This window comes from Ipomoea nil, unplaced genomic scaffold (assembly GCF_001879475.1).
Source record: "Ipomoea nil cultivar Tokyo-kokei standard unplaced genomic scaffold, Asagao_1.1 scaffold3069, whole genome shotgun sequence".
Classification (NCBI taxonomy): domain Eukaryota; kingdom Viridiplantae; phylum Streptophyta; class Magnoliopsida; order Solanales; family Convolvulaceae; genus Ipomoea; species Ipomoea nil.
Window position 1 is genome coordinate 10675421 of NW_017619497.1, and position 17150 is coordinate 10692570.

At 38.7% G+C, this 17150-nt stretch overlaps 3 protein-coding genes across 3 annotated transcripts in view; 1 reads left to right on the forward strand and 2 right to left on the reverse strand.

The window, feature by feature from the left end:
* The window catches only part of LOC109165067 (subtilisin-like protease SBT1.6), a 24603-nt gene continuing 7453 nt past the window's right edge, over positions 1-17150 (forward strand). Inside the window, exons 1-2 of the mRNA XM_019313677.1 lie at positions 1-2374; positions 5844-5850. Of these exons, the coding sequence (XP_019169222.1) occupies positions 64-2367 (2304 nt within the window). The 5' untranslated portion in view covers positions 1-63 and the 3' untranslated portion in view covers positions 2368-2374; positions 5844-5850. The remainder of the gene's footprint in view (positions 2375-5843; positions 5851-17150) is intronic.
* On the reverse strand, positions 3890-7819 carry LOC109165070 (L-ascorbate peroxidase 3, peroxisomal). The gene is made up of 9 exons (XM_019313683.1): positions 7592-7819; positions 7363-7487; positions 6538-6587; positions 6203-6268; positions 6057-6105; positions 5205-5287; positions 5016-5095; positions 4806-4908; positions 3890-4356 (listed from the first exon to the last, which is right to left on the reverse strand). The coding sequence occupies exons 1-9, from the start codon at positions 7702-7704 to the stop codon at positions 4168-4170; spliced, it is 858 nt and encodes a 285-aa protein (XP_019169228.1). The 5' UTR covers positions 7705-7819; the 3' UTR covers positions 3890-4167.
* LOC109165069 (synaptotagmin-1-like) lies at positions 11191-16789 on the reverse strand. Its single transcript, XM_019313682.1, has 12 exons — positions 16439-16789; positions 15660-15758; positions 15522-15572; positions 15311-15434; positions 15007-15125; positions 14775-14876; positions 14119-14193; positions 13569-13645; positions 13231-13477; positions 12808-13155; positions 12354-12485; positions 11191-11499 (listed from the first exon to the last, which is right to left on the reverse strand). Exons 1-12 carry the CDS (start codon positions 16547-16549, stop codon positions 11368-11370), a joined length of 1617 nt encoding a protein of 538 aa, XP_019169227.1. The 5' UTR covers positions 16550-16789; the 3' UTR covers positions 11191-11367.

A 17150-nucleotide genomic window follows, 5' to 3' on the forward strand; every position in this document is an offset into this window, starting at 1 on the left:
ATGGAAATGCCTCTCACTCACTAGTCAGTAGTCACTAGACTCTCCTCTACTCCGAGGGATCCAATGGCTCACTCTTTCCTCTTCTTCTTTTTCTTCTTCTTCCTTCTCACTGTTCCGGCGGCTTTGGCCGATGGGTCGCCCAAAACATACATATTCCGGGTGGACAGCCGTACAAAGCCAGCTATTTTCCCTACCCATTACCACTGGTACACCTCCGAATTTACTCAACCATCCAACATCCTTCACGTTTATGACACCGTTTTTCATGGATTCTCAGCCTCCCTAAATCCATCCCAGGCCGCTTCCGTGCTTCGCCATCCCTCCATCCTCGCCGCTTTCGAGGACCGCCGCAGGCAGCTTCATACCACTAGGTCCCCTCAATTTCTCGGCCTCAGGAACCAGCGAGGTCTCTGGTCCGACTCTGATTACGGCTCCGATGTCATCATTGGAGTGTTCGATACCGGAGTTTGGCCGGAGAGGCGGAGCTTTTCTGATCTGAATCTCGGACCCGTTCCTAGCCGTTGGAAGGGGGTTTGCGAAACGGGAGCCAAGTTCACTGCTCAAAATTGTAATAGGAAAATCGTTGGAGCTCGGTTTTTCTCCAAGGGCCATGAGGCCGGCGGATTCGGTGGAATCGGCGGCGGTATCAATGATACTATTGAGTTCCGATCCCCCAGAGATGCCGACGGTCACGGCACTCACACCGCCTCCACCGCAGCGGGAAGGTATGCTTTCCGTGCTAGTATGTCAGGTTATGCATCGGGAATCGCTAAAGGTGTTGCGCCCAAAGCTCGATTGGCTATTTACAAAGTATGCTGGAAGAATGCGGGTTGCTTTGACTCCGACATTCTCGCCGCTTTTGATGCTGCTGTTGCCGACGGTGTAGATGTCATTTCGATCTCGATTGGAGGAGGCGACGGTGTGTCTTCGCCGTATTACCTAGATCCTATTGCCATCGGAGCTTACGGCGCCGTTTCAAGGGGCGTGTTTGTGTCCTCATCAGCTGGCAACGATGGCCCTAACGGAATGTCCGTAACTAACCTTGCTCCGTGGCTGATGACAGTCGGCGCCGGCACAATCGACCGGAATTTCCCAGCGGAAGTAATCCTGAGTGACGGTAGGAAGTTTTCGGGAGTATCACTGTACGCAGGATTGCCATTGAAGGGGAAAATGTATCCCTTGGTTTACCCCGGTAAATCGGGCGTGCTCTCTGCTTCACTGTGTATGGAAAATTCACTTGATCCCAATGAAGTTAGGGGTAAGATCGTGATCTGTGATCGCGGGAGCAATCCGCGAGTAGCCAAGGGAATGGTGGTGAAGAAAGCCGGTGGAATCGGAATGATACTTGCCAACGGCGTGTCCAACGGCGAGGGCCTTGTTGGGGATGCTCACTTATTACCAGCTTGTTCTGTTGGATCATACGAAGGTAATGCTATTAAATCCTTGATAGCTTCAAATCGAACTGCAACTGCAACAATTAACTTCTACGGGACCGTAATTGGAGTAAAACCAGCACCGGTTGTGGCTTCATTCTCGGCCAGAGGCCCAAACGGGCTAAACCCTGAGATATTGAAGCCAGACTTGATCGCCCCGGGAGTGAACATTTTAGCTGCCTGGACTGATGCGGTTGGCCCAACCGGGTTAGATCTAGATACCAGAAAAGCAGAATTCAATATTTTGTCTGGTACTTCAATGGCTTGTCCTCATGTCAGTGGTGCGGCGGCCTTGCTCAAATCCGCCCATCCTGACTGGAGCCCTGCTGCAATAAGATCAGCTATGATGACAACCGCCAGCAGAGTTAATAACAAGCTGCAAGCAATGACGGATGAGGCCACTGGAAAAGCAGCCACTCCATATGATTTTGGTGCAGGCCACTTGAATCTTGACCTCGCCATGGACCCTGGACTGGTGTATGATCTAACCAATGAAGACTATGTTACCTTCTTGTGTGCAATTGAGTACGGCCCAAAGACGATTCAGGTGATCACAAGATCACCGGTGAATTGCCCAATGAAGAAGCCAGTGCCAGAGAATCTAAACTATCCGTCAATCGCTGCATTGTTTTCAAGCTCAGCTACTGGAACGTCGAGCAAGACATTCTTCAGGACAGTGACAAATGTGGGGGAGACGAACGCAGTGTACAGGGTGAAGGTCGAGGCACCCAAGGGAGTGAGCGTGAGTGTGAAGCCAATGAAGCTGGTGTTCTCGGAGACAGTGAGGAAATTGAACTACTATGTGACAATCAGCATGGATAGCAAGAACGTGGTGTTGGATGATTCGGGTGCTGTTTTTGGTTCACTTTCTTGGACGGATGGGAAGCATGTGGTTCGAAGCATCATAACAGTGACCCAACTGGAGCCATTGTAGAAGACTGCAAATGCTGAATGCATATGCATATGCATGCACCAGAAGTTGTTAAGGGTTATTAGCAGACAATGCAAGAAAGAAATTAATTAATTAAAATAGATGAGAGATGAGAGATGAGATGGAGCATTGGAGCAGCTAGAATGGTTGGTACCTATTATGTTTATGTAATGTAATGTAGTACTTAGATGGAGTGTGAAGTAGCAGAAGTGTGCTGCTTGGTTGCTTGCTATGCCTAGATAGATTAGATAGCCTAAGCCGCTTCCTCCGACTCGGAGGAAGCTAGCATGCATGCAACCATTTTCCCTAGTCCTGTTTTGGTTTGATTTATTTTGTCGTGTGGAGTGCTATTATTTAGAAAGAAGTTAGTTGGTGGTAGTATAGTGAAATGAATGAAACAGAGTTAATGTTAAATTATTAGAGCAGAGCATTAACACATTAAATTATAGGCTACGACCTGCTGCGCTCTATAATACTTAATTATTTGCGCTAGCTTCTTGTATGTGCGTGTTCCCTTCCGTAGTCATAATCAGAGACACCAACTTGGTTGTCGTTATGTACCACATTTTTCAACCAATTACTCAATCCTCACCAAACATATATATATTTTTGAAAATATATAAACATGGATCTGTGATCTAGTTTAAGGCATTCAAACCCAAGTATTTATTGGTGGGTGGGTGGGTGCTAATTAGTCCGATACAGTTTAGAGCCTTGAACCCGGCCTATCTATGTTATGGAATCTTTTATATAGAATATGTTTGAGCAGCGAGCATCCTTAGAACGAATGTGGGAGGGCATATATATATTGTGAGATGATGGAGGGTAGGGCACTAGGGCAGGGGTATAAATTCCCTTCCCAGTTCCCTGCTAGCTAGCTAGCTTTTAAGTAGTCACGTCGTTCATGATATTGCATGCTTGTTTTTGTATGGTTGAGGTGGTCGGTGGAAGGAATCTGATGCCAACAACGACTTCCACTGTCACAACTGCCTGCACGAGTAACGAGTTACTTTCCTAGCTTCCTGCCTACTGCCCGCCATGCTTCAACAACAACTCCTGCAATATAATAGAACCAACAGACAAAATACGCTCAGTGTCTGAAGCACCACCCATCTCTGCGTCCATCTTCCAATCTTCATCTCAGCCTCTGACCAATGTACATTTCAATTGGGAAGTAAACCGTCAAAGCCCAAAATCCAAGAGCTCCCAATAATCCAACAACGTCGTTGAAGAAAGACAAGACGACGATTGTAACCATTACAAACAACCTCCTCCATACGACCCCAAACAAATTGAGCTTATAATTGCCGTCGTATAGAGGGAGATGGATGTGGCAAGTTACAGCTCTTTAACCATTCAGTAAACTAGTAATCACTAATCAACAAAGAGTTAGGGACGCAAGCTGACGTAATCTGTTGCCCTTGAAACTCCAACCAAAAACAAAATAACTTTAATTCACAAAAGTGTGCAGCTTCAGCATATGTGCGTAAGAGTAATTAATGTTAAGTTGATGAATTATACTCCGTAATTAAGGAAATAAAGCTCAACTTCATAGGGACCTTTAGCACGTACTAAATTGGTGCTTTACATAAAATGTATTGTCTATTATGTATTCAATGCAGCATATTATAACCGCGTTTTACATACAATACAATACCCGATCCGTTAATTATTATGTATTAGTAGAAGGTTCATCTACTTATTAACACCTGAAGTTGCAGGGTGTTATTTTGAATATCAGGTCTAGAAACTTAAATAAGATAGATGCAGCCAACCCAAGGTCTTCCTTCCATCATCCATCATCTATTTCATCCTCTTTCGAACTTCATACATGTAACTCAATACCACGACTGCAGCAGCAACAGCAACCCCGACAGCACTTTGCACCAATACAGTGCTGTCCTTCACGGTCTTGGGACTGGATGGAGTAAATCCAAGCTCAGACAGTTTCTTGTGTGACGTAGCATAATCCTTAAAGAAGGCTTCTTCATCCTGCATGCAAAACTTGCATTACGATTCAACTATGGGATGGGGGAAGCTGTTGACCCAATTATTTTAAATGGGAGTGTAGTTAGAAATCACTCTGCGCATTACCCCCCAAAAAAACAGAAAGCAGTTTCGTTTCATTAAGCTAACATTGTGCATGTGTAGAAATAACTAGATCGCATTCAATTTCTACTTTCAGAGTGAAAGACTATAAGGTACAAGTTCGTTGGTAATCACAGCTTAGAGACGCTATAGACTAAGCTAACAGTATTATCTATGAAGTGCAGCCCAGTTGCTTCAAGACAAAAATGAAAGCTTAGCAAAACCAGGAAAGGATGATTTACTTGGAGCAAAAGTGAAAACCCATTCAATGCAGTAAAATTAAATAAAATGAATGCAATAGCAGAGAGAGAAGGGTCATTTTGTTCTTTTTCTAGTGGGGAAAAAACTGTTACCTTAGCATACAGCTCAACATAACGATGAAACTCTGGATCATCCAACAAAGCTTTGTCAGTGGGAAGTTTTAGCAGGCCTTCACTTTCATCATTAAGCAGTTCCCTGATATCAAAACATTGATAGTGAACATGAGGAAAACAGTAGAAACAAGAACAATTAATTTCCATATATGTGGTAATCTGTATATGTTGGTTTCCCACAAGTCTTACACAAAGTAAGAGTTGTCAAATTTCAGTGGCTCCTTTGTCCATGGACCATCAAAACCAGATCTCTCTGGATGTGCCCTTCCCTGCACATAATTGGAAACAAACAGCTTATTTATGTCCAATGAAATCATTTGGGAATTAAAGAGGAAGGCTTGGAATGTGCTAAATATATTTGAAGGGAATGCAAACTACCAGCGTGTGACCTCCTGATAGAGCTACAATATCTCTATCAGACAAACCCATGCGATAGAAGACGTCCTTCAAATGTGGCACGCCTATAACAATATCAAGACAAAATTGATATTCAAGCTAAATTTCGATACATCATACTATGCAAACAACAGTAAATCATACTCATGATGAGGTTGGTACATTTAGATTTGCCAAGAAGATTTAGATGGTTCAAGCAAAGTCATTGTCAACACAGTGAAATTACTTTGGTACTAAAAAGAAGTAATAATACTAATATAAAACCCAAGCAGAATACTCAACAGCCATCAACCATCAATAGCCACTGTCGTCAATTTTCAAATTAGTTTATCCACAGGTGCATGCATTAGATAGACATTAAGGAGTTCAATTGATACAGCTGGTGCTAACAACATGACCGCATGCATTATCCTATTATAGAAGCTTCAACTAAACAACCAAGGGGCTATCAGGCTATGTGACTTGACAACTGTTGTATAAATTTAAATACCATTTTAATTCCTGCTACTATAATCCAAAATTTCTCTCTTATTTTCTTTTCACTCCATTCTTTTTTTTATCCTTGTATCTTCTCTTTTGCATTCTTTTCTCTGCCGTGTGTGCTTTCAACTGAGAATATGCAAGAGTGGTTAAAGTAAAGCAAATGTTGAATTGCTTTATTGAATGATAACACTTGTACGAGAACCCTTAATAGGACCATCTTTCTCCATGGTTCTTAGAAGAGAGGGGGAAAATCAGAATCTACTATTCAATGCTTGCATAAAAAACCGAAATGCCTGAGAAATAATTGTTTGGAAAAAAAAATAAAAAATCACATGTGGTTCTTTGGGAAACCTTGCTTAGCATCTGGAAGCCGTCCTTCCTTTGGAGAAACCTTTGAGTCCTACAACAAATAGACAAGCAAATGAGATTTAAGATATCAAATGAAAATGTAACCGCATTACTGCAACTTATGGTTGGATTCAAACAAATTTACAAACCTTCCTGCCAGGAACAAAATCAATGGAAGGACCACCAGTGACCTCAACAGCAACATAACCTGCAAGCTAAGATGCCCAATATATTTATAAATTAGTTAGTCCAATGTTCAATAATTGCGTGGCGCCTGAAACATATGCAAGCCAGTAGAATTTAAAAAGCGTAGATGTATGAACTATCACTTCTCATGTCATCATACATCAATAGAAATGTAATTAAATTGAACTAGAAATATTACAGAAAATATAAAGAGTTAGCATGTGGGCACAAACTAAAACACTGGAAATAATCACTCAATGTATGAAAGAAGTTGTGCAAGTAATATAAAAATAATCACCTGGTATAAGTCTGCATATGTAATCTTTGGATGTTTAGACTTCACTGCCTCTGTCATCAGAAACACAGCCAATCAAAGGTTGACATATGTTTACTTGAATCTTTAAAAGAGTTCAGCAAAACAGAATGGCAGAGGGAATGAAAGTGAGGAGTGCAAACTCTTCCAAAGGCATTGAGCAGTTTACATATTAACCTCCGGGATTTAGGAGCAGACTCAATCAAGGCTCACATAATCATTATTTATTAGTGTGATGAACACTTACTTCACTAGCAATGAACCTTCTTTTATGAGTCAAAGAGCAGTGAACATTATCTTCAAATGTAATGAATAGAACAATAATACACATTTATTATTATTATATATATATCCTCAACAAAGCATTCAAAGCAATTGCTATGAAAATCTATTACAAATATGAGAAACATTTGCCTGAGGCCATGTTTGGTAATATGGGGATTATGACTTTAAAATTGACTAGTATTCTCATATTTGAATCTCTCTCACTTAGGATTACTAGAGAAACGACAAACATGGGAAGCTTGTTGAGTAAAGTTGTCAAACATAACAGTGGAAATTGGAAAACAATCACTTCATACTCTAAACACTCTATATCAAAGAAGCTAAGGAATCTATTATTTGAAACTAGAACCTGCACCATAGAAATATTTAAGCGCCTATCTAAACCTTTGTTATACTGACTATTAAATAAATTACAGAGTACTAGAATAGCGAGCTAGCTCATCATCATCACATCATAGGTACTAAAATGTACTAACCAAGATATCAAGGGTAGAAATATAGAGGTTCAAAAACCAAAAGTAATACCGCAAAAATCTAAAGCTATTTTCAAGCCATTATTGGCGCCGTGGCTATATTCCTCCTCATTTCTGATTGAACCGTTTGGTCCTCCAGTCTTTGTCTTAGCATCATAGGTTCCAGCGTCGTGCCATCTACAATCAAATTACCAAAATATCTAAATATCCTCTTATTTTTTAGTTGATGTTATATTTTCTTCAATTTCATACAAAAAGAAAAACGAGAGAGAGGAGAGTACGCTAAGCGAAGCATAATAGGGGCACAGTTCTTGCTGGAGATTAAAGCGCGGAGGTCGCGACGAGCTTTCTCGATCTCCTTGAGGTACTCGGCGTCGACGATGGCCTTAGCCATTGGAGGGAGGGAGTTGTGAATTGTGATCGGAAAATCAGATAAGATTAGCCCAAGTGATTGGCGACTGGTTGTATTTGTCAGTGAAATGATCTTTTCTTTTCCAGTTTATAGTTTTTTTTTTTTAATTTATAGAAACTATTTTTCTGATTGGCTCTGTTCAATCTCAATGGGTCAAAGAGGAAGGCCCATTACGATTACTCCGATGAACAAATTAGCCCACGGAACATGTGGATATTATATTATATTATATTACTAGTAATTCAACCGATGCACAGAAAAAAATTATGTTATTATAAATATAAATAAAAAATAGAAAAATTAAAATATTTTAAATTATTTAATATAATAATATTTTTGAGCTTCCATTGGTCAAGTATTTATTATTTTTATAAAATACAAAATTACAATTAAAATTATAATTATAATTTTGTATGGTTAATATAATCTCTAATTATGTGCATATTCAAATAAATTTATAGAGAGAATTTACATAATTACATTGATTTATTCTTAATTGTATTTCATCTATATTATAATTTTCATAATACGAATAATAACTGATACTGCTAATTACTACGTAAGCAATAATTAAATAAACCCGAGACCAAATAAAGCAAGTAAATATTTCTATTGATCACGGTGAAGGCCCTAAGTACAATCTACTTGGTTGCTCTGAGTACCGACTGACTGCGGTCGGGATTCTCTAACAACAACCTATCGATCGTCCAAAAGTCCCTCACATTGTAGCTACTGTGGGTATTTATAGCCGCTGCGCCGGAGACACAAATCCGGTCGTTAGGCATGCTCTCCACGTAGCCACCACGTGTCATCCTCCCGGGTGCCCTGTCTGTCGTCGCAAGGAACCGCCACGTGTCCTTTGTCAGCTCTCTGGCCAAAGGGCTACCGCTCGGTGGTCGACACTGCCGCTCGGGCAACTTCTTCGGGGTCCTCCACTTGGGTGGGGACCTCGGCTGCTTGCTGGGCCTGCCGTGGTGCCTCCATCGCATCATCACCCCCCGACCCCAACCGCAAACGAGCCGAGCGTCGATCCCGGGAAGCGGACTGATGCTGCGGCTCTACTTGTGCGGCCGGGTAAACTGGAGGGGCGGCGGCTGGAGCCGTGTACGCAGGCGTATATGGTGGATAGCCAACCAGGGGCGTGTAGTACATCGGTTGGCCAGGCCAATACCCGTACGGCGGAGGTGGGACCGGGTATGGATACTGGCCGGGATACATCATCGGCTGTTGTGGATATGGCTGACCGGGTGTTGGGTACCCCGGTTGAATGTAGTTCACCGGCTGTTGGGCGGCCGGGTATGTGTTGGATGGATGTGGTGGTGAGAGATTGAGGTTGATGTCTATGGTCTGACCTTGTTGTTGCGTTGCCTGGTGGTCGGATGAACTGGCTGCATCCGCCTGGTCGTCAGCAAAAAGGTTTTGTGCCCACGGATACATTGTTGATGAAGGACCGGGTGCTCGTCAAGACGTTTGCTTTCTTGCACGGGTCCCCACAGACGGCGCCAAAATGATACTGCTAATTACTACGTAAGCAATAATTAAATAAACCCGAGACCAAATAAAGCAAGTAAATATTTCTATTGATCACGGTGAAGGCCCTAAGTACAATCTACTTGGTTGCTCTGAGTACCGACTGACTGCGGTCGGGATTCTCTAACAACAACCTATCGATCGTCCAAAAGTCCCTCACACTGTAGCTACTGTGGGTATTTATAGCCGCTACGCCGGAGACACAAATCCGGTCGTTCGGCATGCTCTCCACGTAGCCACCACGTTTCATCCTCCCGGGTGCCCTGTCTGTCGTCGCAAGGAACCGCCACGTGTCCTTTGTCAGCTCTCGCCAAAGGGCTACCGCTCGGTGGTCGACACTGCCGCTCGGGCAACTCCCGGTCGGAGAAGCCCGACCTGTTACCTGTAAAGACAAGAAGAAAAAGACAAAGACAGACCAGCCGGGGTAAAATAATGTCGGTCGGGATATTCCCTACCAATAACTAAGATAATTACATTTGGAAAGCAAATTTCAAATTTTGTAGGTGTAAATTTAAACTCTAATTGAACACATTTTTTATATGATTATATAATATATAGCTATTTTATTTTTCAAAAGTATATTTTTTTATATGATTATATAATATATAGCTATTTTATTTTTTAAATGTTGTGTTTTTTTTTTTATAATAAAAGATGTTGTTGCATTAATTGTAACATTAAATATTTCTCAAACCATATAGCTTTATTATATAAAGGTTACGATAATAGCTCTATATTTATTCATTCATTACTCGGTTAGTACTATATTCACATTTATATTAGGAGAAATGATCAAAAAAGTCATTAAATTTTACGAGCAATTAAATTTTTAAATTTTTAAAATGTACAATTAAGTCTTTTAAAATATTTTTTTCGTGCATAGAAACTCACCAACCAAATATGGACTTGTTACAGCCCGTCCTATTGTTGCGATGAAGAAGACAACCATTTTTAATAGCTTTTGGGAGATGACTATTTATGGTCGCTCTTCTTCAATATGAAAAAGGCAACGACACCGGTAGTCTTCCTTTTCAAGAAGACAATCAGTTTTGTCAACTAACATGTAGTAGTAGAAACAATGGTGATTTTATTATGGACAACAATCAAAGATGACTAATAGTAATTTATCAATAACTTATTGAGTTAATACCCAAAATCGTCTTCGACTATAGTGGTTTTTCTCAATTTTGTCCTAAACAACTTTGGTGACTTAATGTAGTCCCAGAGTTTTGTGTTTTTATTCAATTTCGTCCCAGACTTTTGTGTTTTTGCTCAATTTAGTCCCTCATTTGTTATTCCGTCCATTTGTTGTTAAATAAATAGACAATTCAGTAATTCTAATATTTGCATCTCTTTATTCATAGACATGTGAAGTGCGAAATCTCTCTTTTTTTACGAATTACTCCCAGAATCACTTCTAAAGCTGCGAATATAAAATTTGATTCGTAGGTCTGAGAGTAACTCTGGGTGTAATTCGTGTAAGAAAGAGAGATTTCTCACTTCGCAGGTTGAAAGTAAAGAGAGGTCAATATTGATATTATTGAATTGTCCCTTTATTTAACACCAATTTGACGGAATAACAAACGGAAGACTAAATTGAGCGAAACACAAAAGTCTGGGACTATATTAGGTAACCAAAGTCGTTTAGGACGAAATTGAAAAAAATCACTATAGTCGAGGACAATTTTGGGTATTAACTCATAACTTATTGATTACCAATAAATTAGACTTATTTAACCAATTTTAATGAGTTGAAAGGTTTAATTACACCTTTTAAATGTTCAAAAATCTAATTGCTCTATCATAGTTCAATCGGCTATTTGACCATTTTCCCTTTTGTATTATTATTATTATTATTATTATTATTATTATTATTATTATTAAATAACATTACCTAATATTACATTATTAATCAAAAGCATTAATTAATTAATGTAATAACAATCATCGGTCGTCACATCTTTTTCATGTAAAAATTCTCTGCCATGAGTAAAATATGATAAAGCCGAAGCAGAAGAGCAGAACATATCAACGAGAATTTGTAAAAGTAAATGGTAATAATGTACATCAAGTACATATACAGTACAATTCTTGTCTCAATAACACCAACCAAGATTAAGAAGCCGAATTCCATGTCAGCTCAATTTGAATCTTCCCATTCTTTGAATCAATGAGATGGTACTTCTCGTTGATCCTTTTGTTGCTAACAACATCTGAAAGGTTGATATCAACATACCCCAGTATTTCCTGAATCAAAAAACCAAACATTTCTCATCACACAAATAGTCATAGTAATCTCCCGGATAAGCATGAATTATCACAAGCTTAAGTGCAAAGATATATCCTTGGGATAGGATAGCAATTACAAGTACATCAAAATGTACTAGCTGTGTCAAATAATGAAGCTAAAAGCAAGCAGCTATAATGAATCAGATAGAATTTATTAAGGTTTTTTAAAATCAATCAATATCATATCCAGACCATTTTTAACCCATTCTCTCAGAGGTTGTCTTCATTTGGTCCCATTTTTACCCCACACCATCAAACATATTCATTTCATATATGGTCCTGTCTTATATTCTCCCACATCCACTTACACTATCATCTACATTACAGCTATCTTATAGGCATTTTGCTTTTCTCTGCACAATATTTGCTAATATAGAGCAGAGCCAATTTAATGGACATACAGCAAACACATCTACAAGAATTTATGCCACATGAAATCCCAATCACACTAATATACTTCACTGGTAAGCCCTAATTCTTTGATCAATGGCAGCAGAAATTCAAATGGCCAACTAAATTCATTCTGTCTTCATTGCCTCTAGACTCTAGACTCTAGTGCTGGTGATATTCAAACTGCAATGACTATATTCAGTTTTTGTTATCCTCAATGTTAACCCTTTATTTTCAATAGTATATCTATACAATTCTGATTTTGAGTCAACCCTTCCCAAGGCTTATCAACAAGAATTTTAATTTGCCATAATAATTTTTGAAAAAATACATCAAGGAAGATCATCTAATTGAATACTCTTAGTCAATAAAAACTACAATATTATATTCCTTTACTTCAAAAAGAACATATAACCAACTACCTTAGGATGCAGTAAACCGATCCTCATTGAGGTGCTGACAACTTCTATGTGCAGCTTATCATCCACAGGAGGCTTCTCCAACATGAAAGTGAACTCCTCATCCCATCTTGGATCCCTACTTTTCTTCAGTTGCTGCAAAAGCAAAAGTGGCATATATGTTTGCCTCATAACCATTTAACTATTTAAGCATAATTGACTACAATAATGCCCCAATAGGATGTAACAGAAGGTAGACGAGGAATTTTAGTTTCAGAATACACATACATATATATATTATAGAGGATTAAGAAAGCATTTATGTTGAGCTTCATGGAGTACAGTAGAGTATTTGCCTGACTGTTGGTTGAACATCAGAATACAAATTTTCAGAACAGCAGTCGCAATAACTATTTTGCAAGGCATGGAACAATAAAGGAGATGGAAGGACAAAAATAGGGGGAAGGCAGGCATGTACCTTAGTTTTTTTCTCCTCCCCTTTAAAAATGATACGGACATATGGGTTAGTATGGTGCTTTCCTTCAACATCTTCAGCTTCATGGATTAATACTGCAAGTACACCTCCTCCTGGCGGTGTCCCTTCTGGAGCTTTTTCAATTGTACCAGACTCAACATTGTTTGGCTTGTCCTCCTCCTTGAATGGCTTGTAAGTTAGTTCCATCATGATCTGCCCACGTGATTTATTGTTCTGAATATCATTTGGATCCATATTCTTTAGGAGATCAAGGGTCATAGTTTTTGGATCATCAGGGGTTAGATCCTTGAGTGGGATAACATTCATGCCCATCTTTTCATGTTTCCCAACCTGACAAGAAGAATAAACATATGAGATACATGGAATGAATGAGTGAAATCCATAACCACAAAGTATTAAAATTACCTGCTCCCAATCATAAACATAGATCTCCAGTACTTGAGATTCTGGGTCTTTAACAACCATGCTAAATTCCTCATTCCATTCTGGGTTTAAATTCTTATGTTTCACTGAAGTCTTTTTTGATGGGAGCTTAGACTCTGTGAGTTTAAGTTTCACATAGGGATCAGAAGCCCCAAGTAGATCTTTCTTTCTCAGTTGTGTTGCTCTAAGAATCTTCACGTGAAGAATTCCAACAGGTCTCTTCATGGCTCTGCACATCCCAAAAGTTGATTAACACACTCAATTATTCACAAAACTAAGCCATAAAACTCAGTTGAAAAATACAAAAATCATAAACATACTTTGATGGGTCCAAAATTTGCACTTCCAGAGTTTTAGGCCACAGATACATGTTAGCAACCTGATCTTTAATAATCTCCTGCAGAGGATCCTCTTGCACATTTTAGTACTTATTCATGTAACTATTAAGTGAAAATGTCATAACACACTTTAAAATGTGACACAACTAAGATGTGATATGCATCCAACTTTGTTCAGGAGAAGTGATGGAATATATTTGTTTCGAAAAATAAAAGGGTCAATAAGGAGGGAGAGGAGAATATACCAAAAAAATTGTAAAAAGTTCCAAATAATATCATTATAACTTGGCAACTTCTTCTCAAAAAAATAAAAATAAAAATAACTTGGCAACTTGATAAAAGATGCATAAACTACTTTTCCCTAAGCTGTTAAGTTGCCTACATGCATGAACTCCACAGTACATAAACCATCATTGTGTGCAAGCTGTTTGAGAAAAATGCCCTTTGAGGTGATAGAACAAACAAGTTGACACTTCACTTGAGAGGATGGAGGAAGAGGGAGGGAGAGAATCAAATGTAGAAGGTGCTGTACCTGGACAAACCTGTACAGCCCAGGAATTGACATGAGATCAGCACCTAGAATCTTCAATCCAAAGTCAACATGTGGCTACAAAAGCAAAAACAAGTTCTTAAGAGGATAGTGAAAAAGAAACAACCTCAAAATGTACAACAATCTAAAAAACTGGAGTGTATATATCCAAGATATAATAGTGAAACAAAATTATTTAACAAGTCACAACTGTGCAAGAACATTAAAAATCAAGTTACTCAATTGTCTATTTTCCATTTTTCCATTTTTATTCTGGAAAAAATTTCCATTTCATTATCTATTTTCCATTTTTCCAATTACTAACCAAGCCACTATAGATGGAGGGATTTCTAGTTTCCCTATTTTGTGCCCCTAATTTTATACAAGTACGCCTCAACATTGAAATACGTATGGGATTTGAAATGCATATGCAATTCTTCATACTGTTCAATAAATTCAATTATATTAGATTAGATATGTAGTATCTTTCTCTGATCTTCCATTTCACTCCTAACAGATACCTACAAATATGAACATGATATTTATATTTTCTGGGAACACACTGGGGTGACAAGCTATAATAGACTGAGTTTCACTTGAAATCATAAATCATCTTTATTTCTTGTTCTACACTTCTAGACATTAAGATCAAGCCATACCTTATCCATAAGTGACACGTATATGGTGGCAAAACATGGAAAGCTAGGGACCAAAGGTTTCAGGGTGATGCGTGGTGCTGCAAAGACCTGTAGATCTACAACCTGAAATATCCATTAATAGGTTATATTTTTTTGAATGCATTAATAGGTTATATTTTTTTGAATGCATTAATAGGTTATATGTTTATGAAGATATAGAATAAAATATAAAACATCTAGAAAAACACAAAACCTGAGTAGTTGCTTTCAACCCAAATGCTTTAACAGCAACAGTAACATTAGGATTCCCTGCCCATTTGAATGATGGCTCCATGATTAACTCTTTCTCATCAGTAACATAGACCTTCATACCTGGAAGGGAAGGAGACAATCAAAAGTTAAAGATGGCAGAGAACTTATAGCACAAGAGAAACCTGACTGCCTTTCAAACCCAATTTGTATATTAATTACCAAGATAACAAACATAAGCCAACTGGAAGAGAAGCAATGCAATAAGGGAGAAAACAAAATTTGTGAATGATCAATCATTTAACAACCTTGCAGAGTTGGAGGCAATGACCCCAGAGTCAGTGTTTCAAATTCGACAGAGTCAATCTTATACTTTGGAATTTGCTCTGCAATTATTGGTGTAGCAATGGTCTTTACCATCCTGCAAATGGCCTACCAAAAATGAAAGGGCTGAGAGTGGATAATGTATTCTTTCTAACATGAGAGAATATCAAAACACTGTTAAATACTTGCAATTACCTTGTCCAAATAAGGCCACATGTACTCAAGGAACTTGTTGATCCAGTCAACCTTAAATTAAGGGGGAAAAAGAAATAAGTTTGTAAGGAGTGAAGTTGGAGAGAAGGCAGTGAAATGTAGGTAGGTTACAATACATACTCGATCATAGTCTGGATTTTTAACCCAAAGGGGGATTTCTGGAAGCAACTTTTGCAAAGCTTTAGTGTCTTGCTCAACCAGCGGGCGAATAACAGGATCCTGATTATGTTTGTAACTCATTTATCATTCATCTAATGGGAGAAAATTATGCACTTGACTGAGAGTTAAAAAATTGCAGGCACATGATATATAAACTTCCTTTTGTACATCACAAACTCATAAATATCAATGAAGTGCAGCATAAGATGTTAACAATCACTCAAACCCACTCCTTACAACAAATCATAAATTTCCATTTCCTGTGTTTCTCTTATAGAAAGCTGCAAGTCAGTAAAGAATGACAAATATAATATCAGCATTTTGTCCAATGATTTGTCAGTCATTCACTTCATTATGCGAAGTTGACACCAATAGGAACTTGGGTAGCTATCCTTTTCCGGCCTCCATATCATTTAGTGAAAGGGTCGCATTATACTAGTCATTACTTGAGCTCATTCCCGTAAATATCTGGTTGATTTAATAAACCAACAACATCTGAAAGGTAAAATACCTTATTTCCTAATTCGTAAAATCATCAAGCATACGAATATACGACAAAATTTCTCGATTAGTAAAGTTTTACACCATAGCGGACCTTTAAAAACAGGGAAGCTACGCCCACTAAGAACTCAAAAGTAGCAAGAGGACGACAGAAGATTCAGTACAAAATACAGCTTACCTTCTACCCTTGGGCTTAGCATAGCTAGCTGCTGAAATCATTAGAGAAACTTAGAAAGTACCTTAACATCGCTGGGCTGGAAATAGATGAAGGAAAAGTACCCAATCACAAGCCCAGTCGTGACCCCAACTCCAAATCCACAAAAACCCATGATGGTGCTGAAGAAACCCATCTCTGAACCCTCGAGATTCACTTCACAGCAACCTCAGCTAAACTCACTGGCTCAACTCGTCAAAAACTCAGATCAAACTCGACTAGAAGGTTCTACAGTCCACGTTCCCAGCCCTCCTCGACTCTTCCTCGTACCAGAATCAAGACCAGAAAGAGACAGAAGATTGAATTTATTTGGACGTTGGAAAAAAAAAAAAAAAAATCAACGGAGAGGAAAAGGACGCGACTGTCCCCCGTCGATCTGAGTTTATCTTCTTTTTTTTTTTTTTTTGGGTGCGTAGTTTATCTTCTTTATTAAACACGCGTAGGTCGACGTTATTTTAGTTTTTTAGTGTAGTATATAGCCTTTGCACAGTTGCTCTTATTTTTGCGCAGCTCACCGTCGGACTAGGGAAAGAACTCTGCGTTGCTTTCGGCAGTGAAACATTCCAAAATTACGTTATGCTTGTCTTCGGAATTGGGTCATTCTGATCACAGTTTTATTACACACTTCTTATGTTTTTATTTTAGTTATGTTTATTTTATTTTAAAATCTAAAACATAATAAGTGTGAGGAAGGTTATACATTTTATTTATGTTTATTTTTTCGTTATATTTTTTTT

Bases quoted from the DNA above. Each gene is read 5' to 3' on its own strand.
- LOC109165070 (XM_019313683.1), bottom strand. From the start codon at position 7,704: ATGGCTAAGGCCATCGTCGACGCCGAGTACCTCAAGGAGATCGAGAAA. The intron at 7,488-7,591 runs GTACTCTCCTCT...ATTTGATTGTAG, and splicing joins CCTATTATGCTTCGCTTAGC to ATGGCACGACGCTGGAACCT. The intron at 5,096-5,204 runs GTAGTTTGCATT...AATTATGTGCAG, and splicing joins TATCAGGAGGTCACACGCTG to GGAAGGGCACATCCAGAGAG.
- LOC109165069 (XM_019313682.1), bottom strand. From the start codon at position 16,549: ATGGGTTTCTTCAGCACCATCATGGGTTTTTGTGGATTTGGAGTTGGG. The intron at 15,435-15,521 runs GTAATTGCAAGT...CATTTTTGGTAG, and splicing joins TGTGGCCTTATTTGGACAAG to GCCATTTGCAGGATGGTAAA. The intron at 12,486-12,807 runs GTACATGCCTGC...TTGCTTTTGCAG, and splicing joins GGGAGGAGAAAAAAACTAAG to CAACTGAAGAAAAGTAGGGA.